General features: G+C 44.7%; 2 protein-coding genes across 3 annotated transcripts; one reads left to right on the plus strand and one right to left on the minus strand.

Annotated features, from left to right (window-relative positions):
- On the plus strand, positions 1–12,105 carry LOC135901597 (uncharacterized). Of its 2 annotated transcripts, XM_065431426.1 has the most exons (4): positions 1–259; positions 360–401; positions 7,803–7,900; positions 11,448–12,105. In XM_065431426.1, the coding sequence occupies exon 4, from the start codon at positions 11,453–11,455 to the stop codon at positions 12,044–12,046; it is 594 nt and encodes a 197-aa protein (XP_065287498.1). In that variant the 5' UTR covers positions 1–259; positions 360–401; positions 7,803–7,900; positions 11,448–11,452; the 3' UTR covers positions 12,047–12,105. The 2 variants fall into 2 exon arrangements, with proteins under 2 accessions (XP_065287498.1, XP_065287497.1); XM_065431425.1 differs by lacking the exon at positions 7,803–7,900 and having other exon boundaries at positions 2–259.
- A 2,571-nt stretch (positions 12,106–14,676) lies between these two features.
- On the minus strand, positions 14,677–17,167 carry LOC135901596 (heat shock protein 68-like). The gene has a single exon (XM_065431424.1). The coding sequence runs from the start codon at positions 17,001–17,003 to the stop codon at positions 15,099–15,101; it is 1,905 nt and encodes a 634-aa protein (XP_065287496.1). The 5' UTR covers positions 17,004–17,167; the 3' UTR covers positions 14,677–15,098.
- Between the last annotated feature and the right edge of the window lie 3,068 nt (positions 17,168–20,235).

Here is a 20,235-nt window from a genome sequence, read left to right on the forward strand (position 1 = left end):
CAGCGCAGGGATGCGTGATATGTAGGTGAAGCGAAGTGAGCCCTTGCTGACAACGGCCAGACTTTCCCGCTGCTATCGTGCGCCATTTTTTATATTTTTATCGCGGCTTTCACTCTGCGATAGGCCGCCCCGTGCGACAATTGCAATCACATGAATTGTCGCTCGCATAGTGTCTCGAGATAATAAATCAACCTTCCCAAAGTTGCTTCATACCATCGGAAGCACTAGCAGACAAGAGCTTAGTCCTTCCGCTAGTTAGGTATGTATATTTTTTTCAATTTATTAAGATTCATAACCATCTCCTTTTGTTATTCAGCGCACAACTCTGTTCACCTTGCCACCTCTACTTTTCTTTACAGTGTCAACGATGCGGCTCGCAGTTCTAGCTGTGCTCTGCGCTGGTATGTGCATTTCGATCCCTTCATTTTCATGGCTCTTCAAACTGAAAATAGCACGTACCTGCTAAACAAGAAAACACCTATGGAGATAACTTTCGTTATCATTGCCATGTCACCGATTAGCTAACTTATCTCAGTGTTTCATACCCTAAACTACGTGATTTTTCAATCATGCTATAAAATATTTTTACGTATATATATGTAGCTCATGTTTCCTCATTCATTCATGAACACTTATGTTTTGTTCAATGCAACACTAAAAAAGAGGTCCCGTATGCATACTACGCCTTCAGGAACTTCAAATTACAAAAGTGGTTGCAAGAATTCCTACCTATAGAGCTTTTCATCGGGCGAGGATGATAGGGCATGCGGAGAGCCTTTCCTCCTCTCTGGCTTGGGCGATCCGGCGCGGCGCTGCTTGAAAGTATTGCTGTCGCGTGCTGCGGAACGATTTCGAAATGTTTTAGATCGTACTTTGTGAAATGTCCGCCATGCCCGTTCATATAAGGTTGTCAGGGAAGCCTTTCGGTGCATCGGTAACTACTGTAGGCGGAAATATGTCTTGGGGGCGCAAAAATGTGACGCGCTTTATCAAAAGCCGCGGTGTACGCACATTATCAGTCGCGGTGTGTGTATGCGTTGTGAACTATTTTGCTTATATCGGTTTTAATTCAACAAAGAAGCCCAATGTCTCTGTATTACCAGGATTAAATGATAAATCAGCTCATTGTCTGATCGCTTGTCGTAGGGAGTAAAACATAAGAGCGCATGCTCGTGCACGGCCAACCTAAGGCAACCACGAAACATCTAAGCGCCAGGCGCTATCAAATATTTGTGATGCACCGGCATCGTTCTCGCGCATTCCAAGTCTAGTAGGCTTCAAATTACCATATGCCTATGCTAGCCTTCCTGCATTAGGCCGATGGCGCTGCTCAACAGGGCGATCACTGCGGTTGGTGAACCAGCACGATACATATGTAAGCTGTGCGCTTCGGCATTGCCTTTTTGGCCTGTATACAGCCATAATATATGAGAGGGAGCGCATAGAAAGAATGCGACGGCTATTTTTGAGGACAAAATTTCCGTAATATGTGTGAGTGCGTCGTACAGAACGGAACGAACACAACCCCCCCCAAAAAAAAATTCGATTATCCTCCACTTTCTAGAAAAAGCAAGAAAAAACGGGCTAACGCCGCAGTACGACCTCGCACAGTCACGCCGCACAAGGTTTATAGATATTAAAGCGCTGATGCCATATGCTTGGACCATGCCGTATATAGAACAAATATATTTGTAATCCAGCACATACCACTGCGTAGGACGCTCGCGCAGTTCGTAAACAGTCCCTTTGCTGGACAAGTTTAATTAAGACTGTAAGGTACGCTGCTATTACTTGCCAAAATTATTTTATTCAGTGGCGGAAATCTCATCCATCGAACCAAGTAGTCACACAATGTAACCTGCAGCGAATAGTTTGAACGCTTGTCAAAGTATAACATCATATATCGTAACAGAACGGTATCCACGCTGTTACGATCGTCGCGTATGTTTCATGGCTCCTAAACCGCAGCTTTTAAATAGAGGATAATACTGCAATAAGGTCACATTAGTGAATGGAACATTCAGAAATGCACAATTGATCTCCGAGGCTGATAGTAGGCTCAAATATGCGCGTACACATCGCGCTCCGTGTTCCGTCCACCTCAACGCCAGCAGAAACTACGGCCATGACGCCTTAAATCACTTGAACACGTCTCACAGAACCGTTTACCACGTAGAAGACGCACGTCACACTAAACAGACCGCACGACCATGAAAACAAGCGCCTTAACCTTCCGCCGAACCTATACCTGCCATGCAAAACACCGCTTTCACCCAAGCAAGTATGGCGCTGCTCATAGGCGGCGCCACTGCGTTCACAATATGGCGGCGCCTACGAAAAAATGGTGTATATATACTGGGCGTACCACGTAACTTGAGCCAAACGTTAAAAATATGCAAATCCCACGTAAGTGGAAAGAACAAAAGTAATGTTTGCCGTCGCTTGGAGGCACCGAGTTTATTTTTCGCATTCCGCCTAACTGCATGAAGAACATGAAAAATTCCCGATACAGATTTCCGTTGGAATACGTGCTACATAAAAGTGTTTTTCCAAGCATGAGAGAAACCCGCGAATACACGCAAGGTGTGACGAGCTGCCAGTCCCGCGCTTCTCTCATGCTTGGAAAAAAAACATTTCTATGTAGCTCTATGTATGATGTAGCTATGTATTGAGCAACAGGAAGCTGTATCAGCAGTTTATCATGTTGGTATACAATTTTCTCATTGACCCTTTTAGACCTAATTGCAATATTTGAGAAGTTGATTAATTAATTAAGGCTAGTTATATAAGTAGGCGGAATGGACAAATAATCAGTATTTCCAAGCGACGGAAAACAACTTTACCTTGGTTCTGTCCAGCTACGTGGCATTTGCATATATTTTAAAGTTTGGCTCAAGTTACGTGGGACGCCCTATATGCCTTTTAGTAAGGGTGGTAAAGTAGCGAGACAATCAGCCATTTTCATGGAGGATTGCGCCCCTGCCGTGGTAACGAAAAACAATGGCACGTGAATTCATCCTAACGCTACTGCACAAACTGAAAATTTTCTTTTTTGCTCACCGTATCCAGATAGGTGCGATCATCTTTGCCTGGTGAGTTACTACAGGGTGGTCGGGACGAACTTCACAAAATTAGCCGACAATGTTCTATGCGAATTTAATCACGTGTGTTTTGTTTGTATACCTGTTCGGGCATGTGCAGTGCCTTTTGCCGGATTCATTCTCCCCGTGAGTCCAGCATGTTCCTCGTGCAAAGGGCTTTGAGCGAGTTCTCTGTGCATCCAGAAAAAGGGCTGATTATTCTAGCAGGCTTGCTTATAAACAACATATATAAAGCGAAATTATTTATGAAACTTCTATGCAAACAAAAACAACAAAAATGTCTTGGACCTTAACACAAGATGGCCCACTTCAGTAACACGCGTCCTGCGTTGCTACGCGCAGGTCATGCAGATCCACGTTGTGAATTGTATGTCACCTGAGACCATGACCATAGTAAGGGATGAGACTCACATAGCCTCAACTATGCTAAAGGTCGTATTAGGTGTTGCATCAATCTCAGTTACACCAAAAAATCGTTCTATACATACTGTTAACCGGAAGGATCAGGCTATTGATATTTTGTACATACACTCTTAAGAGGAAGTCGTGGCATTTGTCAGGAAGTAGCTAGCATATGTTTGCAAGGTAATTTTTTTCATTCCTAACAAGTAAAAAAAAAGAACGCTGTGCTCTCATCGCGTACAAGTGCGTCCAAAGTAGAATGCGGACAAGTCAACACTGCTCTTTGAGTGTGTTCGCTACTGCAACATTGCCATGATGTCACTAACAAAACACTTAGCCGACGACATGTGAACGTACTATACGTATACAGACGGCGCAGAGTCAAACCCCGCAGCACAAAGGCAAGATGCCAGTGGTGTCAGTATTTATAGCCCGGCTTTGCGAATCGCCGGTCAGTCCCACGATCACCTGTGTGCTTTGCATAAAATTGCTGTTATTTATAAGCGTTTGAGAAATGTATTTGGCTACGTTTATGAGTGCATGGAAGCCACACACCACCGGTAATTTCCCCACAGTGAGAAGCGCAACTTCGCAAAAAAAAAAAGAAAACTCGTGAGCCATTCCACTCTGTGAAGGTGGATGAGCAGCGAAGCTGTTTAACTCACGACACAGATGCGACCCAGAATATTGAACAAAGGTACGAGATTTTCTTGACGTGACTAGAGTACGACGGAAAGCTTCCAGGATAACTTTGCGCAAAACTTTCGACAAGCCGTACGCAATGACCTTATTTATTCAGCCAAAAACGACACTTTGCGATGTCACACAGAAAATCACCCTCCCCCCCCCAAAAAAAACAACACACACACACACACACACACACACACACACACACACACACACACACACACACACACACACACACACACACACACATATATATATATATATATATATATTCTCAGCCTATGGCTATACCTTATCAAAGAAGAAAACACGGCTGTAAAATATGTTAACTGTGACGTGCACGTATACATTCTTCTAGTTTTCCTTGGGGACAAAGTGTGTCTGTCAACCATTTCTTGCCGAGAACAAATTACAGTAATCACTTTCTCTCTCTACCCCACCTTCTTCTTTTTATTCAAAGTACCATCAAATCGCAATAAAGCGAGGTATTTAACCTTATAAAAGCACGTAACTTCTTCAGTTTCAATTGAAGACATTCCTCTTTCTCTGTAACGACATGCATAGGGTATTCTCTACCGCCTCTGCAGGTAAGCGTGGCTTACGTCCCCGATCAAGGCTGTTATCGTTAGCCTATACTCGTAGATGGGGCTATCCTCCTTACTCTCTTTTTTTCTTTATTAAGTTAAATGAAAACGCGCGTTCACGTTGAACGAATGATACGTGGAGCCATTCGGGATGTGAAGGCATGCACTACCGGGTGTTTCAGCGACGGCTGTCTCTAAATACGTACTAAACATAGGGGAATCGAGACACGATAACATTTTTTTCGAGCGCAACATTCGCAACAAGGGTGGACGAAAAAAAAAAAATTCTCTGTTGGATCTATTAGTGGCCTACCTATAGATTTATCAACTCAAATTTTAATTAGCGACGTTAGGCCGTCAATGCCTGTTCAAAGTTTGTAGCTAACGACGAGCTCATAAGAAATCGGTTTTTTAGAACAAATCGAAAGCTCTTATTTAAGGCACGCTGGCACGAAGAGTTCCAGCTCATTTTCAGCGCGGTGTCGAAGCCGAGCGCGTCAGGAGCGCGCGTAAACACGCCTTGATCGTCGCGGGGCAAAACGTCACACCAGAAACGTTTTTTTTTTTTGCGGTGATTAAATGCAGTTGCATGAAAAAACACAGAACCACGTGAACCTGTGAATACGCTGTCGACCAGCCCCAATGACTAAGTGCGGGCAGCCAGCCGAGATCGCCTCGCGTGTAGCTGTAGGCGCTCCGGCTGGCGCAACGGCATGTCCCACACTTTTTCATGTCACCACGTGACCGGAACTAAACCAGTTTTCATGAGGCTGATGGTATTTAAAAGAAAAAGGTAATATCCACCTTGCGTTGCCAAATATATATACTAAAAAAAGAAGGATCAAGTTAACAACTCTCAGCGACATGAGAATTGAGCACGATACTCTTTTTTTTTTCTACGAAGAGCCAGGCGGTGTCCTGCATTTCGCCTCCCTCCCTTGGTTTCTAACCAATGAATCGCAGGAAACTTCTCGCTAAGGTCTGCAACTCAGCAATAATAATAAGAAACAACTGTTTGTTTGGTTCACTGGGCTTAGCGTTCCAAAGCAAAAGTGAGGCTGTGAGAGAAGTCCTAGTGGAGTTCTCCGCACTTATATGGACAAAACCCATGTAAATATAAGTGCTCGCGCGTTTTTTGCATTCCGTTACTTTTCTGTCTACGCCATCTGGCCGTCTGGCCGGTGCAAGGAGGCCAATGAATGTACTCTCAATTGCCAGAAAAAAAAAGAAGTATATTGTGACATTTTAGGAAACCTAAGCGCGTGGCATGAAAGTGATGAGTGTACTGCACTCTTTTCAGTAAAGTTCAGGCTGCAGTTCGCAATTCTATGCTACATACCATGGCCCGTATACTTTTCATCATCATCATTATCATCATCATCATCATCATCATCATCATCATCAGCCCGGTTACGCCCACTGCAGGGCAAAGGCCTCTCCCATGCTTCTCCAACAGCCCCGGTCATGTACTAATTGTGGCCATGCCGTCCCTGCAAACTTCTTAATCTCATCCGACCACCTAACTTTCTGCCGCCCCCTGCTACGCTTCCCTTCCCTTGGAATCCAGTCCGTAACCATTAATGACCATCGGTTATCTTCCTACCTCATTACATGTCCTGCCCATGCCCATTTCTTTTTCTTGATTTCAACTAAGATGTCATTACCTCGCGTTTGTTCCCTCACCCAATCCGCTATTTTCTTATCCCTTAACGTTACACCTATCATTCTTCTTTCCATAGCTCGTTGCGTCGTCCTCAATTTGAGTAGAACCCTTTTCGTAAGCCTCCAGGTTTCTGCCCCGTAGGTGAGTACTGGTAAGACACAGCTATTATACACTTTTCTCTTGAGGGATAATGGTAACCTGCTGTTCATGATCTGAGAATGCCTGCCAAACGCACCCCAGCCCATTCTTATCCTTCTGATTATTTCCGTCTCATGATCCGGATCCGCCGTCACTACCTGCCCTAAGTAGATGTATTCCCTTACCACTTCTAGTGCCTCGCTACCTATTGTAAATTGCTGTTCTCTTCCGAGACTGTTAAACATTACTTTAGTTTTCTGCAGATTAATTTTTAGACCCACTCTTCTGCTTTGCCTCTCCAGGTCAGTGAGCATGCATTGTAATTGGTCTCCTGAGTTACTAAGCAAGGCAATATTATCAGCGAATCGCAAGTTACTAAGGTATTCTCCATTAACTTTTATCCCCAATTCTTCCCAATCAAGGTCTCTGAATACCTCCTGTAAACAGGCTGTGAATAGCATTGGAGAGATCGTATCTCCCTTTTGCTGTGGCGTCTTACTTTTGCTGTGGCGCATACACGAAGAGTTCTTTTTTTCGTAATGAGCCAATTTCAGAAACCAAAACTAGGTAAAATTATGATCTAATGATAAGCACATATAATCAGCTTTCCTCCAAAAAATCTATCAGAAGTAATTGGATCAAATAAAGCAAGGAACACAGGCGCACACTGCAGATCCTGGTTCAAATCGAAAATGAGCCATCCTGCTGGTGTACGGATCAAAATGAGTCAAATCCACTCGCTCTATAGGAGATCACTATGTGATCGAGGAACTATGGCAGTCTCTTTGCAAGTTGTATCCCTTATTTTGTTACACCCTTCAATGATGCTCAAGAAAAAGATCCTATGAGACATTACAAACGACGCTCTCAATGCTTTCAAGCAGACGAATTCGCTCTCTCCAAATGTTATTCTCAGTGTTCATGAAGCTTAGCAGTGCACTTAATTGCCAATGTTCTGCTTACTTTTCTACTAAAATAGCATCAGACCGTTCTGAAAGTCGTTTTCAATAATGTTTTCTGACCGAAGCTGCATCGAATCGAGTGTTTTAAATCAAAAATAGTCAAATCCCAACTTTACGTGCGAATATTGGTCAAATGTGCTGCATAATTTTTCATTACTTGTCACTGTAATGTAGCTCTTGCTAACATGTAAAATATATCATATAATTGCTTTTATAGCGCTGCGGTCCGATAACAAACCTTTTCGTTTTCTCAAATTCTGCTTAGGTGGAATTGACCCATTTCGAAAAAATTTGTGGAGCCGCGACATTCACATGCGGACGGATTCCCAGCGAAGCTGTTTAGGCAGCACACATCATGGAATCGTACGTTGTTTTTTTTTTTTTCATGCGGCGCTACACTACACCGACACAAGCGCCGTCACGGTCACCGTATACCTCCCACGGATCTGCCGCAACTGCTGCTGTAGCCGCGCCAGCACTTCAGACGCGCCTGACGTCATAACTACAGAAGCGCAGGCCACGCGCACAGGCATCGTCGACACACTGTTTCCCCCCTTTCATATTATTCGTCAAACATGATTTAAAACAAATAAAGCGCATGAATACCAACTCTTACAACGCCCAATGTATGTGGTTCTATTGGAACCCAAAATATTAAACTTGGTTTTGGAAGTTGGCGGAGTGCTTGCTTGAAGCCTGTTTCACTTCTGCCGCCGGTCAGCCCGGTATTGCACTATCTCCGGGATCGGCCCACGCGTTCCTGTCCACGAGTGGCGATAATGATTTAAGCCCGCCATTTCTCTACAAACGAAATCGATTGGCGCTCTTGAGTAGTTCAGCTTTAGTGAAAGCAGAAAACATTTTATGTCAAAACATACCCTATTAAGCAATAACAAACTGTACACACGTAAGATAGGAAGGTACCTAATAGTGAAATAAAGAAACCCTACCAGACACTTGAACAAACTTATCTCCATACGAATAAGAGCTTCAATTATAGAAAGGTACGTACATTACTGACTATCAAAACGAAGAACGAATTACGGTTTGCAAAGTTTAAAATATCAGATTTCATATATTCTAAATCAAAATGATAGCTTACTAAAAGAGGTGAAGCAGACGGTGTCACTAAAAGGTTTGAAAAGTTACATTGCAGATGAGTTACTATCATAAGTAGAGGTTTATTTTATTGTATGTGAGTGCATCAGCACTATTCATTTTATGAGGAATTATGCACCTGTCTTGAGAGGCGGGGCGCTCTTTTTCATTTTTTTTGCATCTTTTTCTTCTCGCATATACGTTTATGTGCGTGTTTTGTATCTTGATTGTAGCATTTGAAAGTATTTTATTACCATTATTGACATGTATATCTTCTTCAGTTAGGCCTAATTTTATAACATTCAGCGTTGTGTATATGTATAACGTATACCAGCATGTCGTCGATGTTGTTTAGAGTAAATGTCCTACTGGGTGTGAAGCTCCTTGTCAAGTGCAGGCGTGCGCCTTCAGACTTTAGCCCTTAGGCTTCTTCTCGCATTTTGTAAAGAAAAACTAGAAATATGAATAAAGTGCCAGTGAAAAGTAACTGGAACGCCAATGTATTTTGCCGGATAGTTTGAAAATTATAACTCGAAAGTCGTTTAGTGCTCAGAATTCTCTCCAAGTGGATAGGTCTTGCGAACGCGCCGGCTGCAGTTCGTAAATTGAAATATACGTGCCGTAAACTAATGAATTGAAAGGTTAATTTTCTTGGTTGTTCATTTAAGCATTTTGATTACTCGTGGAAGTGGTGGCCGCCTCATCTAGCAATTTAGCTCAAGGGTCAAAATTGTGTTATGCGCCACAGGATATTTTTTTTTAATTTGGTGCAGCTAAAGAAACAACTTCGTATACGCGTAGCATAACAAGAAGTAGGCGCGTGATGGCTTGGCAAATACGGCGATGATGAAGATGGCGTGTCCATGGCAAGAGGATGAATAACCTCTCGAACTTCAAACACTATTTTGTAGTTTTTTGTTTGAGTTCTAGCTATACGGAACCTATGTGACACCACTTGCGATTTTCTAGGTGAGGCAAAAAGAAATGCATAAAATTTTTCCCCTTTCTCTTATATGGTTTTTTTTCTTTACATTAATATTTATGCATTCATTTTTGTTTAATGTGTACCCGTACCTGGCAACATAATTTTAAAGTTAAGTTGTTTATTTTTTCTTGTATTTCTCAAAATTATTTTATATCATTGACCTTTCCTTCCGCCTGCTATTTAGCCCATTCCCCAAAATGGCTTGCATAATTACTCTAACGAAGAACAAATCAATCACTACTTGGTTATATGGTCCATGTTGTTAGACGGATAGCATAGTTGTAGTGCCGCCCTAGAATTAGTGAACACGCTCCATTTTAGAAGCGGTTGCTGAGGGGTCGCAGGAAGTGTGCCACGGAGAGCAGCAAACATTGCAGATGTCGACGCTGTCCGGTAAGCAGTCTTAGGTTTACGGTGATGGATGGCTTCTTTCAGGGATGATCACAGACCCCGCAGGTACGCCCACAGTGGTCGCGCCATAAGTGTAAATACGAAGGTTGTCTCTCTGTACCTCTCGTACATCAGGAGTAGAGAGAGCTGCTTGACAACTATAGCGATGAAAATTCTACTTTTGCCTGAATTCCTGGTACTCAAAGTCGGTCTTGCAGCTGAGCCAAGCATAAAGGAGGGCTCCCCACTAGCATATAATCGGCAGGGACGCAGGCGTGATAAGCCTATATTGTCTGAGAGAAAGAGGTATGGGGTCCGTATGAGGTCCGTATTCTGGATCTCTTTTTTATTTTTCTATCTTAATGAGTATTTTTTGTTTAGTAATTGTCATCACTCATAGCGCATCAGCCCACGCATAAGTGAAATTGAGCAGCAAGAGGCACGTGCTTCCACCTTCTCCAACTGATCCCCTAGCTGTGTGTATATATATATATATATATATATATATATATATATATATATATATATATATATATATATATATATATATATATATATATATATATATACCCGTCCTATGGAAGCGAGGCGAGATGGTCGGAGATGTGCGCTCTGAGCACTTACATAGCAATGTGAGTCGCGACAGGGAAGTCCTGAGAAATCGATATAGTTTCCGCCAAGACGTGACAATCCAAGAAGAACCCCGAATGACTGGGATCAAGCACTCTCGATTGTACGTATTAGGTCTGCAAGTACTGGTCAGTACAGGCAAGTTGTAGCGTAGATGCCCAAGAAACAGTGTCCTGCACAGTTGCAACGTCGCGTGCACCGACACGCCACACGTTTCCCTCCAACTAGAAATTGGAATAAGCATATGGCCCTCGGGGGCCATTTTTTTTTTTTGTATGGCTGTCTGAGGTCTTTAGCAGATGTCTCGACCAATGATGATTCGCAAGAATCTGCCATTAGTCCATCGTTCTTTATAATATACAGCTGGTCTAACCAACAATGTTATTATAAGGACAGATGAGTATAGCCCAATGAAATGAAAAAGAAAAGAATGCGCTACTGTCTCCGATTGTGGGCTACGTATACTCAAACTATGACAACAGTGAAAGTATGAATAAGAAAATTGGAATAGGAAACATTAAAAGGAAAAAAAGGCACGTGCGCTATCTCGTGGTTACTAAATTCTTCTAGCGTGGTACAGCACGCAGGCCCAGAGTAAACGCACAACATAAGCATGCAAGTGAATACATATCAGGCACACATGCGGCCCACGAACAGAAGGACGCCCTTACAAGCTAAGGGCACAGGCCTACGGACCGCGATAGAACGATGCGCAACACTTTGAGAGATGGAATATTATTCGCTGAAGTGGCATACTCAGTCATCGACAGAAGTGCGAGGCGTAACAATGTATCTGTTCTTTTGCAGGTGCCATGTGTGCCACAGTGCAAGAGGCGAACGATTTCATGGACACCGTGTTGCAGGAACGGATGCAGAAGTACGCCGAATTGGACCCGATGAACGCCCCAGAGCGCTACACGAAACTGGGAAACTTTATCCGCAGCGACTGGACAGCGAACATCAGAGACGTGAAGGTGATAGGTCTGAGCAAGGTGAACCGGTCCGGCGACTGTGCCGAGGCCAAGACGCTGCCGTCCGGACGCGTGTTGGTGCTGTGCAGTCTTCTCCTCGACAACCTGGCGGTCCAGTTCACGTCGCACCAGCGCTATCTGGGTGGTCGGCCGGACGTGTTCGGCGTGACGGCCACGTTTTCCCCGACTCTGGCTTCGCTTCGCGCCGAGATCGGGGCTCGCCGCTTCCCCGACGTAAAGCTGACCGTGCGCAGCAAGCTCGAGCCGGCGCTAAAGTATACAAACCTCGGTAACCTAACCGAGAACGGAGCCATGAAATTCGGCTACGCGTTCGCCTCTTCGGACATACTGCAAAGGAAGCTGAAGAAAGACTATGTCGACTACCTCGCCGAAGCTATGGTGGGCGTTCCAGTGCCGTACGCGAACAATCTATGAAGCACTTCAAGGCGAAACAGGGAGGCGCTCAATAAAGTTACATTTTGTTGCGTATTGAAGAGACAGTGAATGGAGCTGATCAGTGCGTAACGAAGAGAAATAGTTTCGAAGCCAGCGGCCCACAGTGATTTTAAGTTTAAACCTTCACACAGTGAAGGTTTAAGTTTTTGAGCCCAAACTGCGCCATACTGTGGTGTAATTATATAGTATGCGATTTTAAAAATCCGAAATTTCATTACGCGTGCTTCATCGTGTTGAGAGAAAAATGGAAAATTCGTCGTTCCTCTGAATAAAGCCCCAGCCCTCTGTGCTGTCGTGCTTTGCGGAAAAAGAAGTCGCTTATTGAATGATGACACCTCGAAGTAGAACCCGTGCTAGAAAAGCGCTGTAGTGGAGGGCTTCGAGTTATTTTGAACCACCTAGCGTTCTTTAACGTGCACCCAATGCTCGGTATACGCTAGCATTTTTTTCACTCTGTCACTATGGAACTCGAGCCCGCGCCCTCGTGCTCCGCGATAGAACGCCATAACGGGTTAATTCGGATGCGACCTTTAATTTTTGACAAGCGATGTACGTTGGTCGATAGAAACATAGGCCTATCTGGAGCACTTTTCGCCGACGTGGCTAATCTGGCACGTTGGAAACACACGTGCAATCGTGGCCTAATGGTTAGAGCATTGGCCTGCTGTAATGGAAGACGGATGTTCAATCTCACTATCGTTCACGTATTTCTTTATAGCACTATTTTTCACTCACCCACTGGAGGTATCAAACAGAAAAACTCGAGGTGTGCATTGTGTACGCGAGCGTGTCTCAGCGTGCACGAACTGCCAAGTTTGTAAGAGATACGAGGAATAAAAAAGTCACATTAATAAAGGGAATAGCTTTCTGGGAGAGTTCAGCTATTCGCCTACATTGACAATCATCGTTGATGATTTCTGCATTTCTTTTTAGTATTTTCCTTTTCATCGATCAGCTGGCGAACATGCTTTTTCTCATTCATTCAAGCGCATCAATGGTGCCTTTATTCTGAAAACGCGCTCATTCTGATGCCCCATACAGGACAAAAGGTAACAGAAGATTGTAACGCAGGTAAAGAGAAGAACGGGAGCATTGCAGGAGATGCATTATAAACCCATTCTCATTATTAGCAAAGCAAAATGACATAATTAATTAATATATGTCCGGGAATAAAATTCATCCCACGTCGTCATCTTTATATAAGTGTCAACAAATGACCTGCACACGAAAAATTCCCGCGCACCTCAATTGTTGCGCTTTGTATAGTTATTCGTGCAGAAATTGTATACATACCTTTATGCTAATAACACCAAGTGGACGTCGTGCCCCATTGTAATTAGGACTCTGAACTCCACAAAGCCAGGCAGATCCATTCCGGGAACCCGCTGTGATGACCCAGTGTCTACGCCATTGCGCTGCTAAGCCCGAAGGCACAGGATCAAATCCCGGCTGCAGCGGCAACATTTCAATGGGGAGAAATGCAAAAAACGCCCGTGTAACGTGCATCGGGTGCGTATTAAAGAACTCCAAGTGGTCAAAATTAATCTGGAGTCCCTCGCTACGGCGTGCTTCGATCATAATTATATTGTGGTATTGGCACGTATAGCCCCAGAATTCTTTTCGGGCCATTCCGGCGCTTCTAATGACCCCTACCTGACACGCATGACAGAGGTTGCGACATGATTGCGATGACCCGGCTTGACAGGGTATATTAGTTTAAGAAATATCTAATATGCACGGGTGTGGTGCTTTCATCAACACTCAATTTGTTGCTGTTGCAAACACCACTTTAATGCACTGTTATATTTGAACAAGCAACATAATCAACGACAACATCGGCATAAATTGAAATGCGAACGAGACAAAACTGACCACAGCAACTGTTGCTCATGATTACGTGGGAGTTGGAGATGCAGTCTCTCCGCCGCCAGTTTTTAAGTAAGGTGCTGAAACGAGTATATGTATTGGAGCCTGAATTAAGCCACTGTTACAAATGCAGGCGAAGATGTACAAATGCAACAAAGCATTTTAGTAAATTTCGACTTGTTCCTGTTTTAATTCATGCTGTTTAATCACTCTAATATCCTCGGCAACTGCTTTGGTAAGGAACTTCTTGAAAAAGCTCAATCCGGCTTATCAATTCAGGAATTAATACTTCAAGCCATGTCGCAGTTTTCCAACTAGCTTCTTGAATTCATTGCAAAACCGGGTTTCGGTTTGCAAGCTATGGTTATTGGAGAACCGGTTCCTTGATTGTCGCGCTGTGAGTAAAGCTGCAGTTGTCCCGCCCAGCTATAGAGCTTCCGTACTTAAGTATTCCGAGTTTTTCCTAGTCCAAAAAGAAAAACAGAGGATAATTAAAATGACAGGTGCTGGAAGAACAACTGGGAAGCTAAGATTTGTTGGAGGTAAATATAGAACTCATTAGTTAGCGCTTCACCACTTTGCAAGCGAATAAACAGAAGGGTTAGGGATATGGTGAGGCATGCCTCAGTGTCTTTGTTTCATAATCAATATCTGAGCAGCACATAACAGACTAAACAGTGACAGGTGAAATCCCCTCATTCATCTGCACATTGAGCAAGGTGCCATCAAACAGATTTCCTATGTGATCCTTTTCTTCGTTTTAATAGAAAAATTACAGAAGATGCGAGTTTGTATGGAACCGAAGTTTTACCCAAAGTCCATAGATATTTAGACACAATCTTGGCAGCCAGGTCCAATGCAATGTGCGCAATGTTTCAGCAGTTTAACCTCATCCTTCACAAATTCATGAATGCGTGTTTTAACATGCTCGCGACAGAATTCACGTTTAATGATGCTCGCGAGCAATATGGCTCCTCCGACCTCCCGAAAGCAAGGTATAACATGCATAACACTGCTTTCGTGGGCAGACAGCACTCCACAGGAGACGATTCGTTCGTGAGTCGCATGTGAGAAGTGGCTGGGGTTCTCCTCCCACAAACTAAGAACAAGCAAGATGATAAGACAAGTATCGGCGGCGAAGCGAAACGAGTACAAGCATCGCCACTCAGTCCACCTCGTCGATCTTCGGGCCGGCAGCACCGCCCTGGTTGGGAGGCGCCTGGCCACCTCCCTGGTGCAGTTTGGTCATGATAGGCGTGCACACCTGCTGCATATCCTTCATCTTGTCGTCGTATTCGTCCTTCTCGGCCAGAGTGTTCCTGTCAATCCAGTTGATGACCTCCTCGCACTTGCTCAGAACCTTTTGCTTGTCAGCCGCGTCGAGCTTCTCCGGACCGACCATTTCTACCGACTGCTTGACGTTGTACACGTACGACTCGAGGTTATTGCGGGCGGCCACCCTCTCGCGCTGCTTTTCGTCTTCCTGGCGGTATTTCTCGGCGTCGGCGAGCATGCGGTCGATCTCGTCCTTGGACAGTCGGCCTTTGTCGTTGGTGATTCGAATGCTCTCGGAGCGGCCCGTGCTCTCGTCTTTAGCCGACACCTGGAGAATTCCGTTGGCGTCCAAGTCAAAGGTCACCTGGATCTGGGGAACGCCCCTTGGAGCCGGAGGGATGCCCATGAGGTCGAAGGTGCCCAGTAGGTGATTGTCCTTTGTCATGGCTCTTTCACCCTCGAAAACTTGAATGGTGACTCCAGTCTGGTTGTCAGCGTATGTCGTGAAGGTCTTGGACGTCTTGCAAGGAATACGGCTGTTGCGCTCCACGATCTTAGCCATGACTCCACCGGCAGTTTCAATGCCCAGCGAAAGCGGCGCTACATCCACGAGCAGAACGTCCCTGATAATCTCGCTGGTGTCTCCTGTCAGAATAGCGGCCTGTATGGCAGCTCCATAAGCCACGGCTTCGTCAGGATTGATCGACATGGCGAGGTCCTTTCCATTGAAAAAATCTTTCAGAAGCTTCTGGATTCGAGGAATACGCGTCGAGCCACCAACCAGCACGATGTCATGTATCTGGGACTTGCTGAGTTTGGAGTCTTGCAGCGCTTTCTCTACGGGCTCCAGAGTACTTCGGAAAAGGTCCATGCACATTTCCTCGAATCTAGCTCTTGTTATTTTGCTATAGAAATCAATTCCTTCAAATAACGCGTCGATCTCAATGCTTGCTTCACTGCTACTTGACAAGGTCCGTTTCGCGCGTTCGCACGCCGTTCTCAGTCGTCGAATGGCGCGCGCATTTGTCTTGAGGTCACGCTTATGCTTTCGCTTAAACTCCTCGACAAAGTAATTGACAAGGCGATTGTCAAAGTCTTCACCTCCGAGGTGAGTGTCCCCCGCTGTTGACCGTACTTCGAACATGGATCCTTCGTCTATTGTTAAAATGGACACGTCGAAAGTTCCTCCTCCGAGGTCAAAAATGAGAATGTTCTTCTCACCTTTTAGGTTTTTGTCCAGTCCATAAGCAAGGGCAGCCGCAGTGGGTTCGTTGATAATCCTCAAGACGTTCAAGCCGGCAATAGCACCAGCATCCTTCGTGGCTTGCCTCTGAGAGTCGTTGAAGTAAGCCGGTACAGTGACAACGGCGTCTTTCACCGGACACCCAAGGTAGGCCTCTGCGGTTTCTTTCATCTTGGTCAGCACCATGGCACTGATCTCTTCTGCATTGAAAACTTTTTTCTCGCCTTTAAACTCCACGCATATGTTGGGCTTGCCTCCCTGATTGACGATTTTGAAGGGCCAGTGATTGATGTCTTGTTGAATTTTGGGGTCGTCGTACTTCCTGCCAATAAGCCGTTTGGCATCGAACACTGTGTTCTCAGGATTGAGAGCCACTTGCGCCTTGGCAGGGTCCCCGATTAGCCTCTCGGTGTCCGTGAAGGCCACGTAGCTGGGCGTCGTGCGGTTTCCTTGGTCGTTGGCTATGATTTCAACTCGGCCATGCTGGAAGACACCCACGCAGGAGTACGTGGTGCCGAGGTCAATGCCGATCGCTGGCGCCTTCGTGGACATGCTGGCTGGTCTCCGCGCACCTTAGTATCGACTCGCGGCGCGTGCCTTGCTTTTCCCCAAGTTTTGTCGACACCCAGCTGGTCCTTTTTAAGACGCCGAGCCGCTCCGTGTGTCTATATTTACCCGGGCGGCCCCACGCCTCACTCTGTTTTCAAGCGGTGAAATAAATGCGCGCCAGCTTCGCCAGCCTTTGAGCTGCAGGGATCCCGGTGACGTGAGTCAGCGTCACAGGAACCCGTGGCCCGGTTCCACGCGCACTGGTGGCACGGAAGCGCCCAGTGTCGGCTTGTCTCAAGCAGTACGCGATCTCGGCAAAAAAAAACCCGTCTTCGCGCAGGATGAAGTGCACCGCGTATCCGAGAAGTCTTCGCTGGTGTGATAACAGCGCTTATCATTCACGGTATAGTTCTCGTCGCTCTCTGTGCCACATCTATTTCAAGCTCAAAGCCGGGAAGGCTTAAAAATAACGAATTGTCTGCGGCCTCGCGCCAACAGACAAGTGCTTCTGCAAAGCACGGCTTGATGAAAGCGGGCTTGTGACAGCCTCCGAAGTGCTCCTGCTTGGCGACTTGTTTGTATATATGTGCCATGCATGCAGTAGCAGCTCATGGGAGTCCTTTAGAATTTGTAAACCGCGTGTCTACACAACGTGATGTACCCACGACAACAGCGCACATTCATCACTCTCGGAGTTTACCCGTCCTTTCGGTTGTATTCAATATGGTCGCTCATCGACTCACTGTCAGGCACAGCCAAGGGTGGCATTTCCGCAGACGGAAGCGTGATGGGAGCACTTAGATAGAACTGGCTTTTTTGTCGCTCTTTGCTGTCAAAAGACCGTCGAAAAAGTCGAGTTTTGTCACCGTGCTGTGGTACCCTCCTGCCCCCTTTTTGTGTCTTCTTTCTATGACTGTCTTGACGAGTGTCCACTTATTGCATACAGAAAGCAGGACCAAGTTTTGTTTTGTGAGTGCGCCTTCAATAACATTCCAGGAATGAGAAGTTTCCTTTTTATATTACCAAATCAGTGATAGTTGAGGACCACACTGTAACTCTGTCCTTTTTTCTCTTGTTTATTCCTTTCGTATTAACTGATCTAACCATGATCCTTTGTCATGCTCTTTCGTTGTCTTGCAGGGGCAAGCGTAGCTGAAGTGTATATTAACTGTCTCCTTCATTAAATTTTCCATTTGATAGTCAGCCCTTGTGTTGTGTCTGCACCTTCCTTCGTCACCAGTGCGCTCTTGTTTTAGCCACAAACCAATACAAACTTGTCCGGTTTTCTATCTCCTCACTTACTAACCTTCACAGCTGCAGCAGTTTTGTTATCAGTATAGATCAATCTTGCGCATTGTAATTAAAGAACGTATTTCAACTACAATAGTAAGCGTCGACTATTTATTACGTGCGTTAAGGAGCCGATGCCTGTGTATAGGAGGCACCGGCTGTATCTCTGACAGGCGTAAGCCCGAAGCTGCTGCAAATGTCACCCCCCCACCCAACACCACCTCACCAAAAAAAGAAAAGAAAGAAAGTACAGGTAGGTCTTTCCAAACGTTCAGAAATGTTTAAGGGTCAGAAACGCTCTTTCTTTAAAGGAAGGAGCTCAAACAAAGCGTCGCATTTGAGTCCCCCCGCAAACACAACAGAAGCGTATACATATCATTGCAAACACAGCGTAAGCGCAGTTTTCAGATGATTAAATATAAAAGGCGCATTTCAGTAAATGAAATTACAAGATCACTACTTCTTACAGTAAGTATCGTACTTTTTTCAGTGTAAAAGGTGGTGCTCAATGTCTTAATCAGCCATCAGCTACCTCAAAAGAACAAAATTAAATAAAATTCAGGGGTTTTAAGTGCCAAAACCAGGATATGGTTATGAGGCACGCCGTAGTGGAGGACAACAGATTAATTTTTTTAACCACCTGGGGTTCTTTAACATGCACATAAATCTAAGTACTACATGGGCGCTTCTGCATTTCGCCATCGAAATGCGGCCTCCGCGACCTGGATAAACCGCGACCTCATGGAGGGTCAAGAGAACAAACCGTGCTCCCAGTCTGTCGTATTCTCCACAAGAAAACTTTTGGTATAGGCTTGCCGAGTCATAATCTAAGTAGTTCTATTTCAACAAAACTACTAACTCTCATCGGTATATTGAACTGCCAGGGATATAGCTCATATTATCTGGAGCTGTCCGCACCATCCGTAAACCAATTCAGTGTACTACGCAATACGGCCACACATTCGGCTTTAAAAAAAAAGAAAACAATGCGCATCACACGATCGCTACTAGTGTCACTGTTATGCATAACTTTGAGAACCAAGATTATGCATCAGTCGCTTTATATTTTGCGGCTGCTTTACTTTTAATGACTCGCCTCCATGAAGCCATATACATTATTAAAACATTTTCAAACCAAGCGCGACAGATACGTGACCCTCAAAGCTTTCTTTTTTTTCGATTTTTTTTCTTTGAAGCATACTTTGAGCTGTTCTTGTATCACTCCTTGCAGCCTCCTCGAACCCAGTTTCCACCCCCATGAACAACAGCTTTCATCATATTCGAAGTTAAACCAGGAATGACAAGCTAAAATATTCTGGTGTAACATAAAGCTAGATGCAGGCGACTCCATATGTCAAGCGTGTAATATAGTTATGTTGCAACTGGCGTTCCAGAAAATTGATACTTTGTGTGAGACGTTCTGCTGCATCGTCATCGACGATTAGGAATGAATGTGTTGTATTTTTGCAATGTCACCAGATGACGCGGCAATCTAGAATGATAAGTGAAGGCGAGAAACCACCATGTGCTGTTAAACCTTTACTTTTGTTCAGAAAAATGAAACACGCTTTTATCTCAACGAACTCAAGAAATGGCCTCACAATTCACATATATGGAGGTGCTGATCCGAGCATGTGCCCGTGCAAACTGATCAAGCAAGTGCTTTTTCAGACTCGCAACAGACCGGTTGACAATAAGAACGCAATTTAAATGTAGATCTGTTCGAATAGTTACATTTCCGAATCGAATCGAATACTTATACTCGAGAAATACGACCACCGAATATCGAATAGAATATACAATATTTTCTACTTTCTAAAGCAACATGAAATATGAAGTTTTCGTGGATTACGCTTGGTAAAAATGAAACGAGGAAACGAACATTCAACGATTTCGAGTAGCGAATTCTGGAATCGAATACCAGTCGAATAGCAGGAACTATTCG

This window comes from Dermacentor albipictus, chromosome 1 (genome assembly GCF_038994185.2).
Source record: "Dermacentor albipictus isolate Rhodes 1998 colony chromosome 1, USDA_Dalb.pri_finalv2, whole genome shotgun sequence".
In the NCBI taxonomy this organism is placed as follows: domain Eukaryota; kingdom Metazoa; phylum Arthropoda; class Arachnida; order Ixodida; family Ixodidae; genus Dermacentor; species Dermacentor albipictus.